At 44.1% G+C, this 27,935-nt stretch overlaps 1 protein-coding gene across 1 annotated transcript in view; it reads left to right on the top strand.

The window, feature by feature from the left end:
- The window catches only part of LOC310912063 ((E2-independent) E3 ubiquitin-conjugating enzyme FATS), a gene marked incomplete at its 5' end in the record, with an annotated part of 59,967 nt that overhangs the window by 30,025 nt on the left and 2,007 nt on the right, over positions 1-27,935 (top strand). Inside the window, 5 exons of the mRNA XM_083866275.1 lie at positions 1,065-2,130; positions 15,800-16,072; positions 17,942-18,162; positions 19,159-19,354; positions 27,583-27,646. Coding sequence (XP_083722401.1) covers positions 1,065-2,130; positions 15,800-16,072; positions 17,942-18,162; positions 19,159-19,354; positions 27,583-27,646 — 1,820 coding nt within the window. The remainder of the gene's footprint in view (positions 1-1,064; positions 2,131-15,799; positions 16,073-17,941; positions 18,163-19,158; positions 19,355-27,582; positions 27,647-27,935) is intronic.

Raw genomic sequence — 27,935 nt, 5'->3', positions numbered from 1 at the left:
TGGGGTGAATTCCCAACAAACTGAAGTCCATGGCACCTAAACACACAATGGGCTTTCTTTAGGAGACTAGTCCTCAGATTCTGCATGCTAATTCAGTGTTGTGTTTGGGGGTTTGGGTTTGTTTGGTTTTTTTTGGTTTTTTTTTTTTTTTTTTTTCTATTAGGATCAAGAGATCTGGGAGCACAGGGCAGGAGCAATCTAATCAGCCAATTTACAGCAGCAGTGAGATTAGGCCAGATGCTTTATTGCATAGGATTTATGTGCCCAGTGGGGTAGATAATAATAGCAGGAGGTTTTAAACTCAGGTTTACTCTTTCTCAGAGAGCTGGAACATAAAAGAACCTCCTTTGTCACCTGGAGGGAAGTAAGGTGTGGTCTATCAAGATGGATGTTTCCTGTCATGGATGGAAAAATTAATCTGGGCCACTGTCAGTCTCTGGGCCACTGTCAATCAATCTTGTACATAATGTGTTTGTACATCACTGGCAGGTGTCACCAAGGAATCATAAGAAAGAGGGAACTAATTAATTAAAATAGTGCCCAGAGCCCTTGTGAGTAACCGTATCACTTTTTTAGGAGTTTTCATGCCTTTAACTGGTGAAGTTGTAAAGCTGTCATGCTCCTGGCACCCACATGTCCTCTGCTGCATGTGATGTCACAGGCCAGTGATCCATAATATGTTTAAATACATTTTAAATGCCAGCAGATCATCATGAAAGAGGAGTTTATAGTCCAAAACTGGCAACTGTCTTTGCCATATCCATTTTTAAACAGTTACCAATCCCATCCGTGGTGATGAGTTAAATATTCAAAATAATACTATGGAATCCAGGTTTAAAATTTTAATATTTTTTCCTTCACAAGAGTGATAAAGTTTCCATTGAAGCCTCCCAGACAATTCAGAGCTGATTTCAAGAGTGTGCATTTTTAAATGACAAAAAAGTTATTATGAATGGAAAGTTAACAAGAGATTTTGAACAAAACTGTCTGCTGTGATAGATGGTGGATGAGTTGCACACTGGATAATAGAGTACGGTGATAACTGGGAATCTTTTCATTTGCAGGAATCTCTGCCTTCCCAAAACACAACATCGATTTCACCAGGAATCACTGCACAGATTGATGAGGATAAACCCAGAGGAAACCAGCCCTCTCTGCCTATGCAGGCCCTGATCCCCCAGCCCAGAGTTTGTCACACGAAGCCATCGTTGCCTCACCACAAGTCAGTTGTCATTAGCAGAACATTTTTGGTGCTTCCCAGTCGATTAGAGATTCAGGCATCCTTAGAAGACAACACCATGTCACCATCACACTCTTCTAGTCCAAACCAGTGTCCAAGCCAGCAGAGAGGCTTTGCCTCCATCACTGTCACAGCCAGGCGTGTTCCTGTGGGCTCTGGAGACCTGGCACGTGGGGCTGGCCAAGAGCCCAACACTGTGTCCCCCACGTCCAGCAAAGTCCCTGCTGTCCTCAAGCGCTGGCCTCCCCCAGCCCATGCAAACCAGCCCCCTTTAAAGGTTTCCAAGTCTTGCTCAAAATTAGGTGAAGAACCCCCAAAGCAGCTTTTTGACCCTGGAATCAAGGAGGATGGCATGGGTCTTCAAAGCAGTGATGGGAGGGAGAAAATGCCACCTTCCTTCATCTCCCGCGTCCAGCTCCAGGTGTCTCAGCCGTGTCCCAACACCATCTATTATTTAGACAAGTCGCTCAGTGTGTGCATTGACCAACCTCGAGTGAAATGCCAAAAAATGTACAGATCCACGTTGTCCTTGCGCCTGAAGTGCAGTTTGTCCGGATTAACAGCAGATGGAGTAGATGGCATAGCTAATGGAAAGCCCATGGAGGAGAGAGCTCCAAGGAAGCTCCCAGGAGCAAACGGGGCCCCACTCAGAGCACACCTGAGCGCAGACTTCACAGGAAATAAAGTAATTAAGAAGGAAAAGACAAAGGAAGGACATTTGGGTAGTAAATACCCTTTGCAAAGCGTCTTTGCCTTGGGACTTCCAGCATTTGTGGATATTCCCAGAGGACCTCACAAGGCAGCAGCAGCAGTAAAGGAAGAGGATGAGCAGCCTGGCAGACACCACACTGTATTTTCCCTTCAAATTCCTAATTCAAGCAATGAGGCAGGTAAGTCATTTCCATAAACCTCAGACTGGTGGAGCAGAGGTTCGGGCTGGAGCAGCCCCACCACAGTGATTCTATGAGAGCAGATAACAGCAATCCTTGCTTCTGCAGAGGCTCAGGGAGTTAGAGCACAACCCAGAGGTTTCCAGCTCCAGCACTGCCATGAATATTTGCCACACTAGTGATGCGTGGTGCTCATCAGCTGAGAGAGAAAAATCCCCTTGTGTTTTCTGCATTAAACCTCCTTTTTTAAAACCGTTTATAACAGTATTTTTTATTATTTTCCCAGCAACCTGCAAGTGCTTATCCCCTGAAAATAATTAGGTTTATCTTTGAATAAGGGCTGAATTTCAAGGTGTGAAATTAAGAAGGAGATGACTGCACTGAGCTTGGTTTTGTGCTCCTTGCAATTAAAAATGATCTTGTTTTCAGCTTTTATTTAGAAGGCTACAGCAATAAGCCCAGGCTTTTATACCTAATGGAACCAGGTAAAAGGTTTGCAAATCTTGAACACATTTGTTTCCAACCTTTCCAAGCATCTCACAGACATAAAATGTTCTTTGCAGAATTGCTCCTGAGGGAGGGAGAGGGGCCCTGGGGATTGCTTCCTGCCCAGAGTGGTGCAGCTCCTGCTGCACTGGGATTTTCCAGCACACTTGGATAACCACGGCTGAGTTTATTGCCTTTCCAGGAAGGGAAGGTGGATGGGAAGATTGTCAATGAGCAGAGTCTGTTTTTTACCAAAAGCACAGAGATTAAACTCACCCCCTCTGTATCCTGCAGCCTTGGGCTACACTTAATTGCAATTACCCTCTTCTTAGATGGCCTTTTTGATCTAAGGGTCAGTGCATGAACACCAGCCACTCCCTAAGGCTCCTTTGTGCCTCATCCTCCCAGTGTGCAAGTGGAAGGAAACAGAAAGATGAGAAGCCTCACACTGCCCCGAGGGCTGGGCAAGGTGCAAACCCCTTGCACTCTCTCCTGCTCTCCCTTTTCCAAAATCATTTGGATTGTTCCTCCAGGGGCAGACCTGAGATAAAATATTCCTCTATTTTCCTAAGCGTAATCCAGGCTGTGTGGTGTTGGAAGGGAGAGGGCACAGAGGGAAGCAAGAGAGGGAAGATGCCAACCAGTGCTAAGGGGATTGGGATAGAAATCTAAATGGATGGCACCAGTAAATGAAATGTTTCACTGCAGACATCCTAATTTTAAGTATCAGGGAATATCATTCCACGGGGAGTGTTATGTGTTCAAGGCTTTGTTCAACACCATCTACGGTTTCTCTGTGATAAACCAGAATTAAAACTGAGCCTTCCCTGGGCTTAGTGATGCCATGGTGGCATGGAAGAACCACTTTTACTAGAAATAATTAGAAAGTGAATTGGGAGGCTGCTCGTGGTTCCATAGTTTTACTGAAAGGAGGAACTCACTGAAGTAAGGAGCTGAGAAATACTGGCTTGTGATAAAGGACTTCCACCATTTGTGTACACAAGACTATAGGTGTAAATAAACATGGGAAGTGTTATCTTTTTAACTGCTTCCACCTTTTGTGTGGGCCATAATGTAGAATGTAAAGACATACGTTTCTCTTGCTGAGACCCTTTGTAACGTGTAAGGAGGTGTTTATCAGCTTACTACAACTTTCCTGTGTGAAATTTGTATAAACAACCAGAATAATGCTCCAAAACAACAGCCTTCCTCAGCAGGATCACCCAAGTAATGAGCACAGCCATCAACCATTACATGGGAAAAATCAGGAGAAACCTGGTAAAATGCATGGGACATCCACACTGGTCCTTAAAATGAGAGGGAATGGTGTGATTTTAACCTGGGAGAAATGAAAAACTGAGTCCTTTTTACTTCTGGAATGGGTGAAGTGAGAAGAAGTATTAGTATAAGATTATCAATCATGGAGTCATTTATGTTTGAAAAGACCTCTAAGATCATCCAGTCAAACCAGCCCCTAGCACTGCCAAGGCCACCACTGACCCATGTCCCCGAGTGCCACATCCAAAGGGCTTTAAAATCACTCTAGGATTGGACAACCCTTTTGGAAGAGAACTTTTATCCCATTCTAGATTCCTAGTGATTTTGGATATTTTTTCCTCTGCTGTTTACTGATCCAAACCCATTCCCATTAAGCTTTGTTCTGCTCCATGTTTATGCAATGAAATGTTTATGAAATGAAGTGTTTACAAAGAAGGAAGAACCAGCAAAGAAGGGACAGTGAACAGGTTTTGCCACAGCGTTCGTGCTTTAACACAGTTATCTTATAGATGAGGTAACTGCGGAGAGCACTTTGTCCATTACATTTCTGATGACCCAGAAAGTTGGAGTTTATATTGGTTTGCAGCTGTAGGCAAGAGCTTCCTGCCAGCAGAAATACAAGTGGTAATAACATCACTATGCTGAAAAAAAAGAAAAGAAAAATTACTTTCAAGGCTACACTTCTCTGTATGGAATCTGTAAATGCAGTTTCCAGGATGTATAGGTTGCTTTATTAGGATCTGAGTTGGAACGAGCACACAAATACTTCTCTGCTTTACAGGTGCTGGGGCTGGGTTTGCTGTTTCCTATAGGCCCACTTGAGTCATGGCCTCTTCGGAGTGTCTTTTTCCTAATCTTTTGTGTGACTTCACTGCAGTAATGATGACTCTACTTACTGTATTACTCATATTATTTCATGTCCAAATCCAACTTTTCAAGACTTGGCTATAGATGGACCTGGATAACCTAATCTAAGGCCCTTCTTTCAGCAGGAGGTTGGGCCAGGTAATCTCCAGAGATACAGACTTCCACCATGTGCCACATATGAAAAGGATGCTTTAGGATTATTAATGAAATGTAAATCTTGGGTTCTGCTCGTGGAGGGGAATTGCACTTGGAAATCTAAATCTCTGGGACTCAGAGTTCAAAGCTATGGTTCATGCTAGAGCATCCCAAGGATGGAATATGATATTTCCCCATGGTGGACTGTATCTTCTATTGGCTCCACTGCTTTGGGCCTCTCCTTCCATTATCTGGCAAGAAATTGGGTTGTAAGTGCTGGAAAATCCATGTTATACATGAAGTCAGACTTGAACCGTGGGAGGACAGAGCCATAGGACAGAATTGTGTTTACTTTTAGTGACTGGCCAACATTTCCATCCCTTGGGCAGCTGCAGGAATGTGTGAAGGGTCCCACTGGGGGCCACATGAGCCACCCACCTCAGAGATATGGCCAAGGGCCAGGCCAGGCCAGGCTCCACGAGGTCCCTGTCAGGGGTGATGGATGTGCATCACCCTGCCTTTGGTCACGGCTTTTAACAAGCTGTCAGAACTTGCTAACGCTGCTTTTCAGGCAATGCTGCAATTTCCTTTCCTGTCCGCAGCTGATGCCTCATAAATACAAGGTAAGTTAGAAATGAAAAGATTAGTCTTGTTTCTGCTGAAGACAGGAACATTTTTAATCTTAATTTCTCACCTACCTTTCACTGAAGAATATATTCCCCATGAATATCTAGTTCTCCATCCATCTTTCACTATCTATTACCAACAGGGCTCTAGGCTGAAGTCTTAGAAAGGAGAAAAAGAAGAAAATGGGACAATTTTAAATTCTTTTTGACCTCTTGATTAAACAATACCATCACTTTTCTAGGGAAGATTATGAATGCCAACACCTAAATTTATCTGTTTGAGCTTAGATAAGAGTAAGCTTCTTCACGCCTGGGCACCTTCACACATCTCAGCTGTTTTCTAAACCAAAATATTTTCTGCTCACCTCTACACTTTTGTTCATGTTTTGTTGTCATACCCAAAACTGATGTGGAGACATACTAAGGAATAACAACTGAGGTGGAGGGTGAATCCAGTCTGCATTGTGGGTGGATCCCACTGCCCTGAGCTGAGGTGCAGGTGTGCAAGGAGTGTGGGGGGAGATGACAAAGAGGAAAATCCTGAATCACGTTCCCATGTAAGCCACCCAAAATTAGGGGCATCAGGGTTATAACATAATCATCCTGCCAAAGGACCAGGGCAGTGACCATCCCTGTGCTGGCGCTGCTGAGGGACTTCAGATCCTGGGGTCAGTCTTGGACATTGAGGGGCTGGAGTGTGTCCAGGGAAGGGAATGCAGCTGGGGAAGGGTCTGGAGCCCCAGGAGGGGCTAAGGGAGCTGGAAAGGGGCTGAGCCTGGAGAAAAGGAGGCTCAGGGGGACCTTGTGGCTCTGCACAAGTCCCTGACAGGAGGGGACAGCCGGGGGGGTCGGGCTCTGCTCCCAGGGAACAGGGACAGGAGGAGAGGGAACAGCCTTAGGCTGGGCCAGGGGAGGTTTACATTGGGTATTGGGGAAAATTCCTTCATGGAAAGGGTTGTCCAGGCCTGGCACAGCTGCCCAGGGCAGTGGTGGAGTCCCCATCCCTGGAGGGATACAAAATCCATGTGTGTGGCACTTGGGGACACAGGGCAGTGGTGGCCTTGGCAGAGCTGGTGGAATGGTTGGACCTGAGGAACATAAAGGTGTTTTCCAGCCTGAAGGATTCCATGGTTCAGCAGCAGGAGGTGGGTGACACAAACAGCAGTGCCTGAGCCCCTGGCAGCTGTCCTGGCCCAGGGGTATCCAGGGGAACACTCCCAACGTTCCTTTTTCAGAATTCAGGGATGAAGTGCTCAGGGGGGGAAGGACACAGTCACAGCAGTGAACAAGACACATCAGACACTTGGTAATGTAGCTTCTTGTGCCTTTTCTTAAAGGATGTGGCAGGTGACTTGAAAGCATAATTTGCTTAATTACAACAACCCAAGGCAGCGAGTGGGGAAAACTGAGATGGGATCTGGGCTTTGGGTGTTGAATGGCCTCAGATGACTACAAACTTCTGTTTCTTTCTTGAACTTATTTATTGACAAGTGCTGAAGTCAGCAGCACATTGTTAAGGAGTAAATAACTAAACTTTGTTGCAAGATCTATTTTAATTTTTTGATGCATGTATGTATATTCCTACTCATACTGGAGTAAAATCAGAACAGCTGGTGCTGTGGGACTTTGATAAGCTGCAACCTGCAAAGTAAAAATATATTTTTGTTTTAAATTCACACTGAAGACCTCCTGGTATTTGAGGCATTTATGTATGAAAAAATCTTATGGGACATCTTTAAATTAATATATGAGCCTGGTAATCAGAATGGGCTAACTAGGAAATCTGAAGGCTAGAAGTAATATTTACTTTCCTTAATTAAATAATATTTGAAATGCTGTGATGAAGGATTGTGGCCTATCTAGTGTTCTCACTTCATCTTCTGTTTATGGGAAAATCACCATGCAATAAGCCAGAGTACAGTATTTGTATGTGTGTAAATATAAATGTATATACAAATATATATATACATATATATATCTACATGAACAAGATATAATTAAAGAAAAGCAGTTCCTGACAATATGGAATTTATTGTGTAGAAACTTGAGCAGCTCCAGCTGATGCTAATTAACTCTCCACCCTGCAAATGTGTGCAGCAGAACTGGTGGTGAAGACAGGAGAAATATGAAATATAGTACAGGAGATTTTACTTTAGCTTGCACCTGCTAAGCACAAGGAGCCAAATCTTCAGCTGAAGTCAACCAACTGAAATCTCTGCCTGCAGAGGAGTGACACTGATTTACACCAGCCAGGAATCTGGCTGGGGACGTTACTGACTTGGCATTATGGACACAGCAGCTGGTGCTGACTTGTTAAGAACAAAGGACCACATGCCAAAAAGCCCATTAAAAGGAGCTCCTTTGATGTTTCACTTCATCTGGGATAAATTTAAAATGGAGGAGGCTGTCAATTTTCCTTAGTCTAGACATTCTATGTCATTGGGTCTGTGTTACACTGAGGTGTGACCTTCATGTGCTGCATCCCCAGAAAATGAGGATTCAATCATTTCAAGTGTTGAAAACTCCAGTGAGGAACTGACAATCCTGTTACAGGTGACTCTGAAAGATGTGCCAGCCTTTGAGACAGACCCCAGCCTGTGTGATGGGCCAGAGCAGTTGCCTCTCTTTATTTTGGAGCTTTTTAATTAATTTTTTGAATGAAGGGGATGCCTCTTCTTTTCTGGAGGGCCCTTTTGCATTTTTTTTGAGCACCAGCTCTTCAGCTTTGCTCTCTGTCTCAAAGGCCTGCTGCCTTCCCCATCATCTGGTGGGACAAAGGGTGTGGGAGAAGGAAGGGATCAGCAGGAGGGGTATTCTTTGATATTCCACTCCTTTAAACTATTTACTTATTAAATCAGAAGGCAGATGTGGCGACCTTCTGTCCTGCCATATGGAGGCAAGGCTACCCCTGGAGACTGTGGGCAATGATGTCAGCAGGGGAGAAGGGTGATGCTCAGGGCTCTGGGGGCCAGAGCTGGTTTTCAGTGACAACGCTGTGATGTCATAGTGACCCTGGCTGAGATAATTCCCCTGTGGAACCAACTGTTCTTTATCAGTTTCTCTGTGGTTTAAGGCAACGAGGAGCCAGAGGCAGTTGGATTTTCTTGGGGTTTGTTTGTTTCTTTGGGATTTTCTTGTGGACGTCTTTGTTCGGTTTTGTGTGTTCAAGGGCATGATCATAAAATAATTTGACTGGAGTTGGAGTTTCCTTCAGGAAATGTCTTTTGAGGATTAAAGGCTCAATTTTCTGTTATGAGACATAACAATTAAACTGTTGGGTAGAAAGGCCACTTTTTCTCTAGAAGACAGAAGGATGACTGCCTTGTTAATGATGATACAGAACACATTTTTATGAGTGACACTTTTAAATTAGATTCTCCCAAAGATGTTCGTGTTGTCTGAAGATCCCAGTTAGAGTTCAGCATATGAAAACTGAGGGTTTGAGTCTTCCACTCTTTTCCATTTTGGATTCCATGATCTAATGGGCTTTTCCAACCTCCACCATTCTATGATTCTGTGATTCTGTGACATTTCTATCTTGAGCTGTCAGAGTTGGTAAGAATGTGAGACAATTTGAAGTGAAAGACTGGAGGGTACAAGTCACTCGTTAGCACTCTAGGCAAGCAGCAGCGGCTGGAATACCAGAATCATTAAAATAATGATTAAAGGAGATGGGCTCTGTGGATTCAGTGACTGCATTATGCCACTGGAGTAAAGAGCCTCATTTTCCCCTAATTCACACTTGGTTTAAACCAGGAACGACTCTTGTGCAGTCTGTGAAATGAATACTTGGCTCAGCCTGGCTGCGGTAAATTATCAGAAAGAGCTGAACTGGGAGCCTCGGACATGATGAGAATTCCAAGTGGCCCGTGCCTTTCTTACCCTGCAAATCACCATTTAAATGTTCTGAATCATCCTGAACATTTTTTTTTCCCCCAAGTCACACTGCATCAGATTACTCCTTGAGTCACTACAATAGTGTCTGATAGCTTCTAGCATGACATCCTGGAAATGCAAACATGGATTTCCAACTCAGAGGTTCTGTGTCCGTGGCTATCACAGGGAATGTCTCGAAAGTACAGCAGTAAATATTCCTTCTTTTCATCCTCTCCCGGCTCATAGGAAGGAAAAAGGGGAAAATGTTACTAAAATATACAAACACTGTAGTTGAGCAGCTGGATATTGGGAGCTCAGTGGTGTGAGTAGTCACCTCAAATCGTGTGGGTGGGTTATTAGCTGCCCACTAAAATATTCTGCTGCAATTATACCCTCTCACGATTCCAAGTGCAAAGTGATGTCCAGCAGGTGCCAGGCAGGAAAGTCTCCTTCTCACAGAATCACAGGGTCAAGAAAGTTGGAAAAAGTCCTCCAAGATCACCATGTCAACTAAACCCTGTCACCAAGTGCCACATCTACTACTTTTTGGAACACTTCCAGGAATGCTGACTCCACCTGGGAAGCTTCTTCTGGGGTTAACTACTCTTGTCAGTGAAGAATTTTTTCCTGCTGCCCAACCTCAGCCTACCCTGGTGCAATGGGAGGCTGTTAAATTGCAGGATTTTGTGGTGCAGCCACTGTAAACCCTTCTTCCACCAAAGCTCTCCATGGCGGCCAGACTGGGTACAACACGTGTGTCCCCATTCCCTCCCTGGAATAATTGGTGTTCCCTTGTTTAACACCAAGGGAGAAGGTCAATTAACTACTTGCAATGTGCTTTGAGAAAATAAATTGGCCTTCAGCAAGGAGAGGCTGATTATTAGGGGCTGCTGATTAGCTGGGTTTGGGATTGTTTGCTCTGAAGCCACTGCACTAATTTTGCCCAAAGCCTTCTGTAAACAAGCTGTTTCTTGACATTAAGAAGCTTTTCCTACTTAGGACTGATTATAGGTTTGAAGCCTAACAGCTCTTAGGTACACTTTCTGTTTTAAATGATTACAACTTTCTACAGTCAAATATTAGCTTTTGCCGAAAGAAAGCCTCTTCCTTTTGAGAAATGTGGCCACAGCTGTCAACATAGTTTAAAAAAAAGCAACAAACCCAAAAGAGGTAGCTAGAAAAAAGAGCAGCTTTTTTGTTAGAGATAATTTTTTTTAATCTAAACTCTTAGCTTGAGGTGGTGTTGATATAGCTGAGATAATTAAGCTTTGCCCCACCAGGCAGGGCTGTTTGAAGAAGCATTAATACAGGTGCAATGACACATGCATTGGGAGGAATGGGCTGGCTGAGCCTCTCTCTTCAAGCCTGCAAAGTTACCTTGACTTTGGATCTTGACAGTTCTGGAAATGGAGCTGAGGACAGGGCCCAGCCCCAGGTTTTTACTGAAAGGTGAATCAAGTCCTTGTTAAACATCACATTTTGAACAGAGAGCGTGGGCAGAGCTACATTACCAGGAATTCAGGTAGTTTCCATGGATGTTAATGCCGAGCAGCAGCTGATGCTGCCTCTTGCAAATGAGTAATTTGAGAAGCATCAGGAGGCAGTTTGGGACAAAAGTCTCATTGCTGGTCAGCAGGAATTTTAGTCCAAACATGTGAATTTCGTGGCACCCCTGGCTGACTGCAGCTCATTGACTGATTACAAGTGATGCCTTTTCCTCCGCAGCGATCTGAAAAATAAATCCTTCGTCCTATCTTGCATCCCTTGACAAACCCTGGCATAACTAATAACGCTGTCATGGCTCTCAGTGTTTCCATTTCTCTGGGTTACCAGGCTGTTGAGATGATGTGCTCTGTTTGCTCATATCTTAAGATTGCGTGGCTTAGCTGTGCCAACCCTTGATTCATGATAAGGGCTGAGCCATCAGTCTTTGTCAGGCAGAGGCTGGAGTCTTGCTTGGGATTATGGATGGCTGCTTGAGGCATATGTGGGTCTCCACAACTGGGTCTAAATCTTGAAGGAGGCAGAAGTTTCTCACATTTAAGGAATGTTAATTCCTGCTCCTCTCTGCTTGGGGTGTTGGCAGCATCAGCTCCCAGCACGGAGGTCTGGGAGAGCTCAGCAGCTCAGGATGTGGGGCTTTTATTAAATTAAAACAAACCCTCCAGCAGGTGGTCTGTAATGTAAAGCTATCTCCAGTACTGATGTCTGATCTCATTAGAGACACACAGAGAATCAGCTCTGAGTGTCCCTTCCCCAGCCACCTCTCGGGCTGACTTGGTGGCCGGGGAGGATTTGCAGTCCTGCCTCTGCTAAAATGAACTTTGGCCAGTTTCAAAGTACTTTGTCACAAATCATCAAAAATCCCCACTGGAACACTGGGGAGACTGTTGTATGCAAGGATGAAAAGCTGAATTATCCTGCTGTAAAGTGAAATGGGGAAAAAAGAAGCAGTAACAATGGAGCAGGGGATGTTTGCCTGGATTGTGTGTGTCTCAAGGAAAGGCAAGTTTAACCTGCTGTAATGCAGGGTCACTTCCCGTTAGCAAAACCCCCTGAAGGGAAAGAGGGGGAAATGTAAAAAGATACTTTACAGTAAAACAATATACTTATTTTACTCCAAGATCAAGGATTCCTTTTTTTTTAAGGAGCTTTTGAAAACCTACCCTTGGTTTTACAGAATATTTTTAACTCCTCCAATATCGTATGGTTTTCACTAAGTCATTATTTAAAAATTGAGCTGTTGTCATCTTTCTTGCACAGGGCAGAAATTACTCTTCTCCAGATGTAATTATGATTTTGTTCCTTAAATTTGCTTCTATAAGCAGCTGAACTTCTACAACTACAATCTGTACTGGCTGAATTTTATTAATGGAGTCATTCTGCTTTCTGTTTCTTTGAGTTTTGCTCTCCCATATCTCCCAAAGCATTACACTTGCATGTCTTTGTTCATTAGTTTTAAAGCCTTTTCTCAGCTGGGATAATAGAAAAAACATCTATTTCTGGTCATCCAGTTGCAATTCTGGCTATTCTCAGTGGGGCATATATGTTTCAAGTTGGGTTGGTGGAGGGATTTAGATATACAATTCCAGATAGTCTTAATGAGAGTAACAGCCCTAATTCCCCACACGGAATATTAAAAACGGGCCCAGAGTGTACAGAGTGAAACACTGTGATCTTACCTTTAAATACCTTTCCCTTGTTCTTGGTTTTTTGGTGGTTTTTTTTCTATTCCTAAATATCATTTGCATCTGTGTTCGTTAAAGTAACTGAGAGCTGCTTTGAGGATGAGGGAGTTGATTTTTAGAGCCCCTGTCTGGTTTGCTTTGCTCTGTTTTCCTGGGGATTGGCTGCACCTGGGTGCACCTTTGGAAGGGAAAGGTTAATTCCAGAGGGAGCTGGAAGAAAGAATTTAGCAAATTGACTCTGTTATTATTCTGATTGCCTTCAGTGTTAGACAAGAACGAGATGCACCTTTTTTATTGCCTTAATTAACTACCCCCCCAAAAAAAAAGAATCCCCATCATACTGTGAATCTAATAAGGATTAAGATTTAGTTAGAATATTAGAACCAGATCCACAAGGAAGACACTCTTCATGCAGGAAGGGTGTGTTGATTTTATTCCTGAATTTCATCAGGAATCATGGGGGGTTTTAATTCTTTCTCAAGGCAACCTTTTATCATAAAATGCTAAGAAGCACCCCTCCCCTTTTTCTAATTTTAGGCCCCATTCTTAGTTTTGTTCATGCATTTCTTTTCCTTCTCTCCCAATCCACATCTTCACAGGGACCCCCAGACCTTGGGAGGATGCCACTGGTGGTGTTTCTTTTAGCAGGGAAGTGGTGCATAGAGAAGGGAAGGTTTTCTCCATTTGCTCAACGTGTAAGAAATTTCCTGGAGCTTAATTGTCCATTCTTGAAGGTTGCTGTACTTACACTTGGAAGCCAATATCCATGGAGAGCTAGTCTGGTAGTTAGGAGCAAATGGAGTGTGAATACTCCAGGCAGCTCTTCTTTCTTGTGTTCAGATCAATATTCTGAGTTAGAGAGGGGAGATGTGACTTGGAGCCTTCTCCTTCCCTCACTCTGGTCTCCACCCTTCTCCCTTACAGCCCATTTTGACCCCTTTGATGACTCCAGCTGATTTTGGGGAGCCCAGCAGCAGCAAAAAGTCCCTCCTGGGGACACAGCATTGGCTTCAGCAATTTGACAGTGAAGCTGTTTGGCTTCACAACACACATTTGCTGCACAGACCATTTCTTGATATGAAGGCAAATTATCTCCCACTGTGATGCTGCCATGGATGAGTAGAAACTCTTTCCTCCTTTCCTCTTTCTTCTCCTCTCTGTTTACTGCTGGCCAGTAAACTATTTTAATTTAAAAGGTGATTTAATGAGATAATCTGTTTTCCATTCAGGTCCTTCCTGTGGCTTAGCTCCCTTCCTTTTTTTTCCCCTCTATCCATCTGATTTCTTGGCTGTCTGAGTGAAAGGACTTCCTCCCCTGCTGCTCTGCAGTTACTCAGTGCTACCTGCTGCTTTCTTCATCTTCTCCTACCCCACTGCTTGTTCCTGCCTCCTCCCACAGCCACCCTTTGAGTCCATGACCCCATTAATCCGTCCCAGTGTTTTCCCCCCCTCTCTCTGTATTATAAGACATTTTTGTGTGACTGCAAAGATGGGATTGGTCAGGGAATGAGGGAACAGGTCCCTTGCATGAGCTCTGAGGGGATGCACAGAATTGAGTCTGTCCAATTTCTTGAGAGCATTTTCATCAAAACTATTTCCATCTGAGAAAAGAGCTTGGTTGTGACAAAAGATAAGGGAAATATTTGCAATGTATGAAAAGCACAGAGAAAAATAAGTTCTGTCTGAGAGCAGGAGAGCTTGGATACTACCCTAGAGTTTGGCAAGTCTGCGTGCATCTCCTTGCTTTGACCGGATTTTCTGTAAGGCTGTGAAATTGCTTTGGATGGGGTTCATCTCAATGAATTTAATTAAAAACAAGGTTTGGTTTTTTTTCTGTTTGTGCTGATCTTCAGGGATCCCTCACTAGAGGATCCCCTGAGGAGCTGACTCCTCTCACTGTATGGGCAGTTACAGAAAGGAGCTCAAGATGTTATGGTTGGAGTCGATGATCTCAGAGGGCTTTGCCAACCTAAACAATTCTGTGATTCCGTGCTCCAAGCTCTGATCTACAGGGAAAGGGAAAAACAGTAAATGCTGTATCTTAATGCCTCTGATTTCCTCAGAAATACTGGATAGTCAAAAAAAGACATGAGCCAGTCAGGTCGCTAAAATGCATAGGAGATTATCATTTTGTGAAAAAGAATCTTTCTTATCTATTGTGAGTGGATTAAGGATTGGGAAAATGAACTGAAAACTTCCCACACAGCAGGATCTGATTTTTGTGAGTGACTTTGAGATAAGAAAGTGTCAAACACAGAATCATAGAAGCACAGAATCATTTAGGTTGGAAAAAACCCTTCACGATCATCGAGAACAACCATCACCCCAGCACTGCCAAGCCCATCACTAACCCATGTCCCCAAGTGCCATATCCACAAATTCTTTAAATCCCTGCAGTGCCATTTCACTCTTTGTCATTAATTGGCTCAAAGGACAAAAACACTTCTGATCTTCACTCTGTCCTCAACCAAGACATGGGAAAGAGTCAGCCAAGAAAGAACTGTGTTAAATCTGCATTTTAAAAAGACAACAAGAAAGACTAAGAAATCTTTACAAGGGCCAGGAATGACAGGACAAGAGGAATGGCTTTCCACTGCCAGAGGGAGGGTTAGATGGGATGTTGGGCAGGAATTGTTCCCTGTGAGGGTGGGCAGGCCCTGGCACAGGGTGCCCAGAGCAGCTGTGGCTGCCCCTGGATCCCTGGCAGTGCCCAAGGCCAGGCTGGACATTGGGGCTTGGAGCAGCCTGGGACAGTGGGAGGTGTCCCTGCCATGGCAGGGGGTGGAACAGGATGGGCTTTAAGATAAATTTCAATTGGAAGTGCTTCAGGATTCTAGGATTTGAAAGTGTTTAAACCTCATCAAAATCATTGTTATGGATTCAGTGGTGGCTGTGATGAAAACCAAGGCCTAACAAATTTTGAGATCAAGTTTTAAACCCCTCTCCAGTGGTTGCCTCAGAAGCATCTCCCATCCCCAACATTTCCAGTGCCCCAGTCTGGCTCCGTACAAAGTCACAGCAGGAACCACCTGGACCCAAAAGGTCCAACTCGTACAAAGCTTTGCCATAAAAATTTTTGGTAGAAAGGGCATTGCTCAGCCCCTACAACTTCAGCATCCTGCAATGCCAATAAAAATTACATGGATTAGAAGGCTGAGAAAAAAAAAAAATCCGATGCTATAGGATCTGGGATTGTTTTTCTGTTTTACACAGGAACACCAATGCTGTTGGGAAGCAGGAGGAGGAGCAGCACAACAGCCCCTGGCCCCCTTCCAGATGCAGCCTCCAGAGAAACCATTGCTGCTGCTACTGATGGCTCATCCAACAGGGCAGATCCCTCCAAAGACACCTCCAAAGCCAAAGAGATCCAAGCACAGGGTGTCCTGAAACCAAAAATGTCTGTCTCCAGGAGCATGTGCAACATAAAGGCGTCATCAAGAATCCTTGGGGAAGAAAATGTTCACGGGCAAAAGCAGCTTCTAAAAAGTAAGGTACAAATCCTACTGTGGTTGTCAGGAATATGGTTTCAATAATAAGATGAGATCAGTCTCAAAGAAAAAAAAAGTGAAATAATGGAAAGTCAGGCCATTTTTGTCCAGCTTTAAGTGCTGAGTGTGAGTCATCTGGTGAGAGATCAATCAGCTGATCTGACTGTATACATTGCTATGGTTAATAGAAAACAAGATTAAAATGACCAAGATAGGCTTAGATTCCCATGAAAATCTTGAAAAAGCATTAAAATTGCAAAGTCAAGGAGCCCCTGCCTAACCAAGTAATACCAGTAGTGAGGTTATATTTACAATCTTGTTCTGATATCTTTCTTTCTCTCCTTCAACTTTTTTTTTTGACACAACAATCTGAACTATGATTGTTAACATGATTTCGGCTTGTAAAACATAATTTCTTTGGGTGCAGCAGTGTCTGGGATGTCTTACTTCCAACATTTATTCTCACAGCTCAAATGCAGATGACACCAGCAGCTGTGTGCATGCACCAGGTATTTCTGCAGAAGACATCTGAGAATAATTTGGGTTTAGTATCAATATGTTTGTGAGAAACTTATTCCTTAAAAATGTCGTAATGATCATACAAGCTTTTTTCTTTACAGCTGTTTTTTCTGAAGAGAATTTTTGGTAGGCAGGTCAGAAACTCACTATTGAGCATAAAGCCACTTAATGTCACACATTTAGAAGCCTAAATGCCGTTTTTAGTGCCTGAGGTTAAATCATGGCATTCCCCTAACTGGAAGCGGCTTTGTTTTACAAAAGTGAAGCATCCACTGAGATCTGGCAAAGCCCAATTTAATCCACACCTCTGTAAACCTGGCTTAGGGAGGAATTTAATTTTGTGTTCACAGGTTTCGAGGTTTATTCCAAAATGTTGGTGAGAACTGTGTTAGGGAGGAAATACAGCTCAAGCTTTTGTAAGGCAAATGTACCCAACACAGATCTTTTTAATATGTTTTTTAAGTAGAATATAATATGTACAATATGTCATAAAGAGGAAAATATTTTAAGTTTATTGTAACCAAAAATTGAAATAAAACAGTAATGGGCTTTATTCCCAGATATTTAGTTCTAGAAATCAAATTATTTGGCAAGGAAGGAGCACTCCAGTGTGACTTTTCAAATAGTTCATATGGAGCCTTTCCGAAGTTCCTCTGTTATTTTGGATTCGTTCTGTTCTCTGAATGAGAATCTGATCTTTGAGCACACAGCCTCTTTTGGTCATAATTTGTGCAAGGAGTATCAGTCAGTGAGCATTAAAACTTAATTATAGCCTAGAAAATAATCTCTTTTTCTCAATGTGAATTGACAGCTTTCATAATAATGCCCTATAATGCACAACAACCTCCTGTTGATTATTTTTTTAATGGAGTCTTTCCACTGGCAAATGGATCTGTAGGAATGTCAGAAAGCAAACTGGATTAAAAACAAAGGAAAAAAACAAGTGGTGCTGATGAAAGACTCAGTGTGGTGAAAGGGAAATGATTTTTGGTTAAAGCCCATAACAATCTGGTGTTTTCTGCAATAAATTGGAATGAACTCCAACTGCAGGTCACAGCAAGGTATCCCTGGCTTTCCATGGCACAAGCTTTGGGAAGCACCAGCAAAGAGAGCTGAGTGTCCGAGAGTTTAAATTGTGATTTCCTTCCATGTGAGGTCTGGATAATGTGAGAGACACTCTGGGTGTCACAGGGCAGCCACCATTAGATCTGATCTCTTCTGCCTAATGAGGCCTATTAATAACAGCCTGGCTGTCTTATTTCAGGAATTGCCCTCTCTGTCTAATGAGGTGGAGAACCCAATAAAAAATTAGCCATGCGCTCCTAACGAACTTTTAAATCTCTCCAAGGTGATTACGAATTCCCCGGTTCGAGGGACAGAGCAAAGGAGCTTGAGGCACAGGAGGAGCGGGAGCGACGCAGGAGGGTGACACTGTCCAGGGTGACACTGTCCATGGTGACACTGCCCAGGGCCCACTCTCCAGCTGTGGCCTGGGAGAAAAACCTGCTCACCTGGCCAGAATCCAGCTCCCAGCTGCAGGAAACTCCAGCAGCCCCATGGACGTTGCGGGTAAAGCATCTTTTTTTTCTTTTCCTTTTCACCTTTTTTCCTGCTTATTTTTCTTTTTTTCCCCCCTTTTCCCCCATGGATGGTGTTTGCTTCCTGAGAACTTGTTAAAAGCAGAAGTTCACATTCCTTGGTTTTTCCCTTTCCAGTGAAGTTTTGGAAGTTCGTATCCACTGCCAAAACTTGCTTGGTTGTCCAGGCTCTCTGTTTTGAGCTGCAGCTGTTCCTGTGGGGGAACTTGTAAAGAGTTTGGGAATTTACAAATTCCCAGTTTCCCAAGTGCCTGGAGCTTCCAGCACCAGCTGTGCTGTGAACATGGCCCAGGTTGGTACCAGGCTCCAGCAGCACATGGACTTTCCTGCCTTTTCCTCCAGCAAATGTTGCAGACCCATCTCTGCTCCTTTCCTCTGTCCTAAGACATTCCTAAATGTTGAAGCAGCCTTTGACTGGGAAGTGTTTTCTTTCTGGATCAGCCATGGAGAGATCTGACAATCTAAATAAACAGGAAAGTTTGTGAACTGTCAGTGACGAGTTGCTTTGGTGGTGGGGTGAGAAAAGGAAACAGGCAAAACATCAAGAACTTGAATTTGGATGTAAAAACATGTAATTTGAAACGTAGAAATGTATAAACTTGACAGGACAAGGGGGAATGGCTTCCCATTGCCAGAGGGCAGGGTAAGATTGGATATTAGGAAGGAATTGTTCCCTGTGAGGGTGGGCAGGCCCTGGCACAGGGTGCCTGGAGAAGTTGTGGCTGCCCCTGGATCCCTGGCAGTGTCTAAGGCCAGGCTGGACACTGGGGCTTGGAGCAGCCTGGGACAGTGGAAGGTGTCTCTGCCATGGCAGGGAAGGGGATGAGCTTTAAAGTCCTTTCCAACCCAGACCCAAACTCATTTTCATCACTGTAATAATCTCTTACTGAACTCAGTCCGATGCCCATCACACCTTTTCCTTCCTTTGAATGATGTGAGAATAAAGCAGTTTCTGTGTTTGCTGTAGGAAGCCCTGGAGCTCCACAACCCTCAGTTCATCTCCCGCTCCCAGAAGAGGCTGAAGAGGCTGGAGCTGATGGTGCAGCTGAGGAGGGCCCAGCAGAGGGAGGCTCCTCCAGGCACCCCCCGAGTGCTTGCTCGAAAGCTCTCCATGTCCACCCCCAGCAAAAAGAAGCAATTCACCATCCCTGACCCTCTCAGTGGTGAGTTGTGACCAGCAGCAGGTCCCTGGCTGCCTTAGAAATCCTAGATGGAATTCTGTCCTGGTTTGGAAATGCAGGTGTCTAAGGAAGGCAGGAGCCTCCTTTGGAATGGAGAATGTAAACCCCTTCCCTCTAAATTATTATATTTGTGAAAGTAAGGGGCTCTCAGGCAAAGATATGGGAATAGGAATAACAGTTCTTTACTAGGAAAATTAAAATAAAAATGTAGTAGTACAAAAAAAGGAAACAAACAAAAAAAGAAAACAGTGACAGAGTCAGAACACAACCTGACCCCCTGTTGATCAGGGTGTTGGTGTCAGCCCAGTCAAGTCCTCCTGCAGTGACAGATGTGGTTCTGTTGGAGCAGAGATGATCCTGTAGCAGGGTGTAGTTTTCCTCTGAAGGTCCAGTGGTGCTGAGATGGGTCTGGTGTTCCTCTGGCAATCCAGTGCAAACAGGCTGTGCTGCTGTTCTAAATGCCAGGTTTGATCCAGGTGGGAATGCTGGGCTCCTCCCCCTGGGTGGAGCATCTCCCCATGGGCTGATGGAATTGTATCAGCCCTGCAGTGAGCCTGGATGGCCCATGGACAGCAGAGATCCCCTGGAGGGAGGATGGGGCCTGGAAGGGATAAAGAACAGAACACTGCCCCAGCTGGTTTAACAGCTGGTGATAGAAAACATACTTTTGGTTAGATCTTGCATTACAACCCAAGACAAATTTCCATATTGAATTTGAGAAGAAACATGAGAGCTGCAGTTCCTGGTTCACTCTCCAGCATCTGTCCAGATGCTCCTGCAGAAATTCCCAGCAGCTCAGAGATGGGTTAGTGGGGATGAGGAGTTTCCTGTACTCTCTGGCAGCTCCTTGGGGACTTTTTGTCACTGTCACTTGCTGCTGGTTGTGGGGGTGATGGCAATAAATGACATTTCATCTGCTCCCAGCTCACAGAATGATCAGTTTGGGGACAGAGGTGACAGTAGGGAGGCAGGTGGGATTTGGGATAGGAGCCCCAGCTCCAGGTGTGGATTTGCCACTTCTGTCAGAAATCCCAGAGCTGGGGAAGAGCTCTGCTCTGCCCAGCCCTGCTAAATCAAGGCATCCAGACTCTGTGATTTCCTATTTGAAACTGATTAGATTGTGGCAAACAGCTTCAAACCCCAGTGAGGAAAACTCTTCTCTCCCTCACAGCCCATACAGCACCTCTGTAAATGTTATCTAAGCTCAAGATGTTAAACAAATTGCCTTTCTTTTCTTTTTCCTTTTTTTTTTTTTAATTGCCATCTGGGTGCTAATTAATTCAGTTGGCTAAAGAACAAAGATTTATTTGATTGACTGGTATTCTTTTTTACATCTTGGTTTTAAATCTGTGGCTGCTTGAAGATACATTATTCTACTGAAAAGTAAATTAATTTAAAAGATTAAACAAACTAACAAAGACACCTGGAGGATGCAGGAAAGGGAATATTTAATGTCCTCAACCTGAGGAAACACAAACAGGTTTTTGGCTCCCTGGGGAATGAGGGTGGGTGCAGGAGAGGTAGGTGCAGCTCCATTTCAGGGCTCCTGGAGAATTCCAACTTCCAGTGGTCTGTCCTACATCAGAGACCTGCTGGGTTTTTATAGGGAGAGCTAAATAAACCTAAGGAAACACAGCACAAAGGATGAATTCTATCTTAAAGACTCAACAGAATTAATTCACCGTTTCCATTATCCAAGTTAATTCACCTGGAATCAGATCTCTCAGGGCTGTGCAGTGTGATGACTCTGCCAGCTCTGCCAGCAGTAGACCAGGAGTTTGTCATCTGTCTTAGAAGTGGCAAAAATCTCCCAATTCTGGCTGATCATATTTGAAAATCCCCCAAACCACTCTGCAAATAATTTATGAAACAAAATATGAAAGGCTAAATCTATTTCTCCTTAAATTACAATGAAATTTTAATCTTTATGCTTGTTTAATGAGTAATAAAATCATAATATTGAAATATATTCATTAATTATAAAAGTTAATGACTATTTCCATCTTTCGGTGGTTGGTCATTAAAGGTAAATTTGTCTAGAGAGAATCTTTGGTTTCTGTAACTCATCTGCCTTTGTGTAGCCACGTGTGGTTTTCTGTTTGTGAGACCTTAATATTTTTATAATGACAGAAGTGTCGTGTGTCTGTTATTGAAGCAGAACTGGAGTTAATGCTGGAAATCCAATCCTAGGATAAAGCACAGCCCTGCAGGCTGCAGTACAGAGGGCTCTGCCACATTGCTGAGCATATTTAACTTGCTCTGAGTCCTGAAAATTGGTATTTTAGGATTTGTCCTGGTGGATGCTGTTGTGCAGCAGGACTGGTGTTATCAATGAGACCCAGGGTGGGGAAGTTTTTGTTCCTAGAAGGGGCACTGGATGTCTCTGTGCTTTTGATGTCTCTGCTGATGACAGACCCATTGCTGATGGATCCGTTTATAGGGAATCCAGCAGCAAATCTCTTAGTGGAGAAAGAGTCTTTCATCCCCAGAAAGCTTTGGCCCAGGCAAAGTCTTCATGGAATGGTTTGGCTGGGAAAAAAAACCCTTTAAAATAATTTCATTCCACCCCCTGCCATGGGCAGGGACACCTTCCACTATCCCAGGTTGTTCCAAGCCCTGTCCAACCTGGCCTTGGACATTTGCAGGGATCCAGGGGCAGCCACAGCTTCTCTGTTCGCTTAAGAAAGAAATCTGTGCCAAATGCAGAGATTCCCTCCCACAGCTTTCCCGGTTTGGGGAATCAGGCTGCTCCTTCACAGCAACACCCTCTGGAACAACATTGGGAATTGGAGGGTAAAAGGGTGACCTGGAAACGTGCTTAAGCATTCAGGCTTGTATTGATGGCACCTCTGGGGTCAGGCTGTGATCTTGTGGTTGTTTCTTGATTATTTCCTTCCTTTCTTGGTTTTCTTTTCTCTTTCCTGATGTCCTACAATTTGTGGAGCTGAAGCTCTTTATGGCTCTGAGGTTCCCAGTGCTCACTGCCAGCACACCCTCACGCATTTTCCAGAGGTCTTGCCCCCAAGAGCAGCTTGGCTGATGGGTTTAATTTCCACTGACCTGCCAGAGTGACCCCAGGATGGATTAGAGCCCATCCGAGGCGGGCAGCAGGAGCAGGTCATGCAGCACTCTTGGCTCGAGCACTGACTGTGCAGCAATTATCCAACTCATTTTCCACCTCAACAGGACATTCTCTGCCCCGTTCCCCATGTGCCCACACAGGAGGGTGGCCCAGGACGGAGAGAGGTGGGTTCCTGCCTTTATTTAGGTGCAAATGGGGCCTGAACTGCAGCCCAAAGGTGTTTTGAGGAGTTTGCTGCACTTACCTCTCTCTGAAATAAGTTTGGTAAATGTGCTTCCCTCTGGTCTTGCAACTTTTATTCCAACAAAATAATTTACACCCAGAGCAAAGACCTGCAGAGGTTTTTCTCTCTTCCAGAGAGATTATTCTATCAGCCTAAAACATCTTTATTGATAACATGAACTTATTGACTAGCAGGGTTTCCCCGTGTTTTGACAGTGTTGTTACAACTTCGGTTTCTTGTAAGAGAAAGAAATAATTGGCATTCAACATCATTTCCATATAAATGCCAACATCTGTGCAGTTCCCATTCACCTTCCCATCCTCAAAACCCCGCGTTGTTTACCAGTCTTTAATTGTCCTTCACGAGCGGGGCTTTACAAAACACTGAAAGTAATCTCGGGAAAAGGAAAATGTTTATCCTGCACGAGATCTGATCGTCACAAGAGCTCTTTGAAGGCACAGAACCTGCAGCTCTCAGGCCGCCTTTGTGCTGGGTAATGGGGACTGCTAAATTCTGAGAGTGCTAATTAGTCCAAGATAGACAACTCTGCTGTTGACTGTGTCGAACAAATTAGAGATCCCACTGTGACGAGCTGAATAGAAACAATGTTCAAATAACTGCATTTAAATCTCCAAAACCGTAATGTAATTACTGCAGTGACAGGACTACCAGCTGTTTATAGGCCTTTAAATCTGCATAATGAACAGCCCTGTGATCTTGGTGTGCACAGGCATTTTCGGAGGTTTAACGCCATTTCTCGGGCACGTTGGGGGTTTTTCCTACCTTTCCTTTTTCTGTCCTTTGACGGGGAGGTTGCTCTTTGGAATTGCCCATGGAAGTTGAAGGTTACCCTTCAACTCCACCATGAAGCCGGCTGAGCTCCTCTGGATTTGCATCCAAAGCTTCAATCTTCAGTGATACCTTGGATACAATTTATATCCCCTCAGTCCTGCCGCTAAACCTTCCCCAAAAGTTTTTTGGGAACTGGAGGAGCCTGGAGGGTGAGGATTGCTGTCTGTTTGGGTTTTTTAGGGGTGGGTTTCTCCAGCAGCCCTGTGCCAGGGAGGTTTTTATTTGGGCTGAGGGAGGAGAAGGTGGCAATCAGAGAATTTGCAATAATCCTGCAGCCACCAAGGTGTATTCTCGTGGTCTTCACATTGGTGCTCAGCTGTGACTATTTGGGTCACTCTCCTTTTCTCATTAAAACTTCTAATAGCGCTTTCCATTCTTTTGGCCTTGTTGGCTGGCAGCTCTGAATCAAGTCTAAGCTAGAGTCAGAAAATGGAATTAGGAATAGGAGTGACCTGTTTTGAAGATATAATTAAATTAATATTAACTCTGCAACACCTTCTTCAAAAGCTGCTAATTTTGCAGGGGGAAAATGGCTTTTTTAGGATTATGTGCTCTAATTATATTAGAAAGATTTAGGAAGGCCAGGCAAGATGCTAATTTTTTTTTGTTTGTTTGTTGTTTTTCTGGATAAAATCCATGAATATTTAAGTATCATTTGGATAGAGATGAAATCTCTGAGCAACAGAGATTGAAATCTCTGAATTCAGAAGGATTCTGACTTTCTGAATCTGAAATCTCCAGCAACATCCCCAAAATAATTCTGATACGAAAATGTTTTCATAAATCTCTCAACTTTACAGCTTTTTAGAGATACTACTAATGTTTTCCATAAAGACTGAAATATTGAGGAAGCTCAGAAGTCTCAGTAGTAGGAAGAGAAACCTGAACAGCTGGAAAACCTGGGAACCACATTCCTGTGGGTGCTCCTGGGGCAAGGAGCACTTGTGAGCTTCAGGATTTCTGTGGGGTGAGCAGCAGCCCAGGCAGCCTTACCCTCAACCCTTTAACTCATGGGTTATTGCATTTTGTGTCAATAACACCAAAAGCTCATGTGCTGACTGCAGCTGATACAATTCAGTGCATGAAGTCACTGCCAGAGGATGTGCAGAGTTTGGGCAGCACCCCTGGGTGTAGGCACTGCTTTAAATACTCTGCATGAATTCCCAGGAAAATCCATGAGCGCATCAAACTCAACATCACCTCCACATCTATCTTAAAGGCTAATTTATTTTTTAGGGGACTGTTGATTTAAAAACCCCCAATGTTAAAAAAATATTCTGTATCCCAGGATTTCTCTGGGCAAATGTGGGTTTTTTTTGTGAATTGTTTTTTCAATTCAGTAAAAGAGCACTTAAATTAGAGATCCACCACCAGCAGTGCTTTGCTTTTCACACACCCTCAAAGCATATTTTAGCTCCTACCAAACTTTGAGAATTCACATTCATGTTAGAAGAAAATGTATCTATATTGTGTGTATTATGATAAATTTTGTCACTGTTTTCCTCTTCTAAGTGCTCCAGTGATTTAGTGCTAAATAGGAAGTCAGGGGCTGGTTCCAACACAATCATTTTATCTGTTCTCTGTCTAAATATTTACCGACTTGCCAAGCAGGAGAGTTACTCATCCTCTTGGAGGTGCAGTTTAGCATTAATTAAAATGTTTTACAGGGACGACCCATTTACATTCATTTACAGTTTGCTTTAGTGGAGATGTGAGACCACTTGTAAAAGCCAGAAACTCAGGAGTTTCTCAGGCTGTGAATAAAACACCAACGAGGTGATTCAGTCCTCTCTGTCTAAAGCTTCTTTTGACTGTGGTGCATCCCTGGCTGTGCTGAAGGTCTGCTCTGAAATCCCTCCTTTTCCCTCACTCACAACTGTTGTCTCCAAAAGTCACCCAAGGCTGTGAAATCTGATAAGGAGTTTTGATAAGGAACAGCTAAAACACAATTTAGAAGCCTGTCAGCTTGGGGAATTGTCCACCTCATGGCCCATTTGATCTTTGCTTGCCAGGAAAGAGCTTTAATTCAGGTCTCCACGATGAGCTGGGCAGGTTATTTCAGCTCTGAGTGTTTGCTGCCCTTCCCCTTTGAAATGTGCTTTCTTCTCAGTGTCGAGGATGAACAACTATTTAAATGCACACACGACTTTTATTTTCTCATTTCTACCAATTTTTTTTATTTATTTCTCATATAACTTTTGAATCCTAATCCTACAATCCATCAAGGATCAGCCTTGATGTTTGCACTTGGGTTTTTCCTGGTAAGCAGCAAACTGGGAGATGCTGCAGGAATGTTTGGCCATGAGAATTAACCTCGTGGCTCCACGCTGCTTCACAAAGGGCGTTTTTATAACCGAGGTGGATTTATTATTTCCTTGGAGGATTTTCCCCCAGAGTCTCTTTTGAATCCAACCCTTCTAAGGGATGGATTTGCCACACCTCTTGCTCCAGAGCAGTGATGGGTCTGATGCCCTTCTGTGCCAGCAGGAGAGGATTATTCTGGAGCACCAGCACCTGCACAGCTCCCAGCCTCTCTGGTGCTTCCCAGAAATCGAAAACAGAGGCCACCCTGACTTAGGGACTTGAAGGAAAAATACATTTTATCCCTTTATCACACTGTATATGGAATAGGAAGTGGGTCTGCAAACCCCTGGATGGGTTTTTCCTTTTCTGGTGGCTACACACAAAGGTCTGGAATATTAATATGTCATCATGCCCCATCCCTGGAGGAGTTCAAAGCCAGGCTGGACAGGGCTTGGAGCAACCTAGGATAATGGAAGGTGTCTCTGGGTCACAGACAATCTGCTCCCTGCTCTTTCAGAGTTATTTGGACAGCAGCAGCATCCAAGTTGTTTATTCTTTTTAAGTGAATCAACACGTAAAGGAGTGTTAGAACACTAATAAATAAAAGACAAATTATGTTTTCCTAGCAAATCGAGCATGTGGCTTGTGTGTACTGAAGATTTAACAAGGATGATTAAGTGTAGACAACTGCTGAGTGGGGGAAAGTCAGTCCTGAGGCAGAGGAGACTTCAGAGCCTCTCTCCTTGCACAATTTGTGCTTTGGAAACTGCACCAGTTCAGAATTGAAACTCAGTTCTGAATTTCTGATTGTTCTTTGATTTTTGATTGGAAGGATGATCATCTCTGCTCTGAGGAATGGCTGAGCGATTTGGGATTGTTCAGCCTGGAAAGGAGAGCTCAGAGCCCCTTGCAGGGCCTAAAGGGGCTCCAGGAGAGCTGGAGAGGGACTGGGGACAAGGGATGGAGGGACAGGACACAGGGAATGGCTTTAAGCTGACAGTGGGGAGATTTAGATGGGATTTTGGGCAGGAATTGTTCCCTGGGAGGGTTCAGAGGCCCTGGCACAGGGTGCCCAGAGCAGCTGTGGCTGCCCCTGGATCCCTGGCAGTGCCCAAGGCCAGGTTGGAGCAGCCTGGGACAGTGGAAGGTGTCCCTGCCCATGGCAGGGGTGGAATGGGATGAGCTTTGTGGTCCCTTCCAACCCAAACCATTCTGTGATTCCATGGATTTTACCCAGAGGTACAACAACAATCTCATTTATTTCCTGGCTCCCTACCTTGTACAAACACTCTCCCTTCTCATTCAGAACCCATTTTTGCAAGGAAGGTGTTAAAATCACCTGCCCCTGAGAACCACCAATTTCTGCTCAGATCAGAAATTATTTTCCTGTATCCAGGGAAATGCTCTCTGGAATGAACACAGATCTCTTCATACTTGATCAGGAAGGAGTAATGTGATTTTCCTCCTTCTAAAGCTCAGATAATTATCCACAGCCCTGCAAAACTGGTGTAAATTCAATCAGAAATAACTGTACCAGGGCAGGTTCCTGACACACTGAGGAGGCAGCCAGGGTGCAACTGCCTGCAGGAGCCTGTGAGGGAGATCTGGAGAGATTTGGAGATTTGGATCTGGCTTTCAGCCTTCAAAACTTTAACCAGAAATGGCAAACTGGGGCTCTGTGGAATATGACAATTGGGATTTCAGTAAAAGCAGATCCCTCCAGTACTAACTTTATTTTCTCTCTGCCAGATAACCTCTTCAAACCAAAGGAAAGAGTCATCCCCGAGAAGGAGATGCACATGAGATCTAAAAGGTACAAATCCCTCTAGTTTAGAGTTTGTCCATGGATATTTTTTTTTTCCCTGCTGTATCAGCTCAGATTTGGGCAGCCCTGGCCTTTCAACACCCCTTTTCCAGCAGGTTCAGACAGCATGGGGCACTCATGGCATGAAAACCAAATCCTCAGCAGGTCCCTCATGTTGAACACCCAGAAATGGAAGCAGTGAGGTCACTTTGGCTTCCCCCTGCCCCGATTATGGTCCAGAGGATGGGAATGACAGCAAATGATGAGGAATGTGGTGTCTGATCTTTAACTGCATGGC

The sequence above is a fragment of the Zosterops lateralis genome, assembly GCF_965231275.1.
Source record: "Zosterops lateralis genome assembly, chromosome: 8".
Taxonomy (NCBI): domain Eukaryota; kingdom Metazoa; phylum Chordata; class Aves; order Passeriformes; family Zosteropidae; genus Zosterops; species Zosterops lateralis.
The sequence above is the reverse complement of the archived record's forward strand: the minus strand, read 5'-3'. Positions and strand labels throughout refer to the sequence as shown.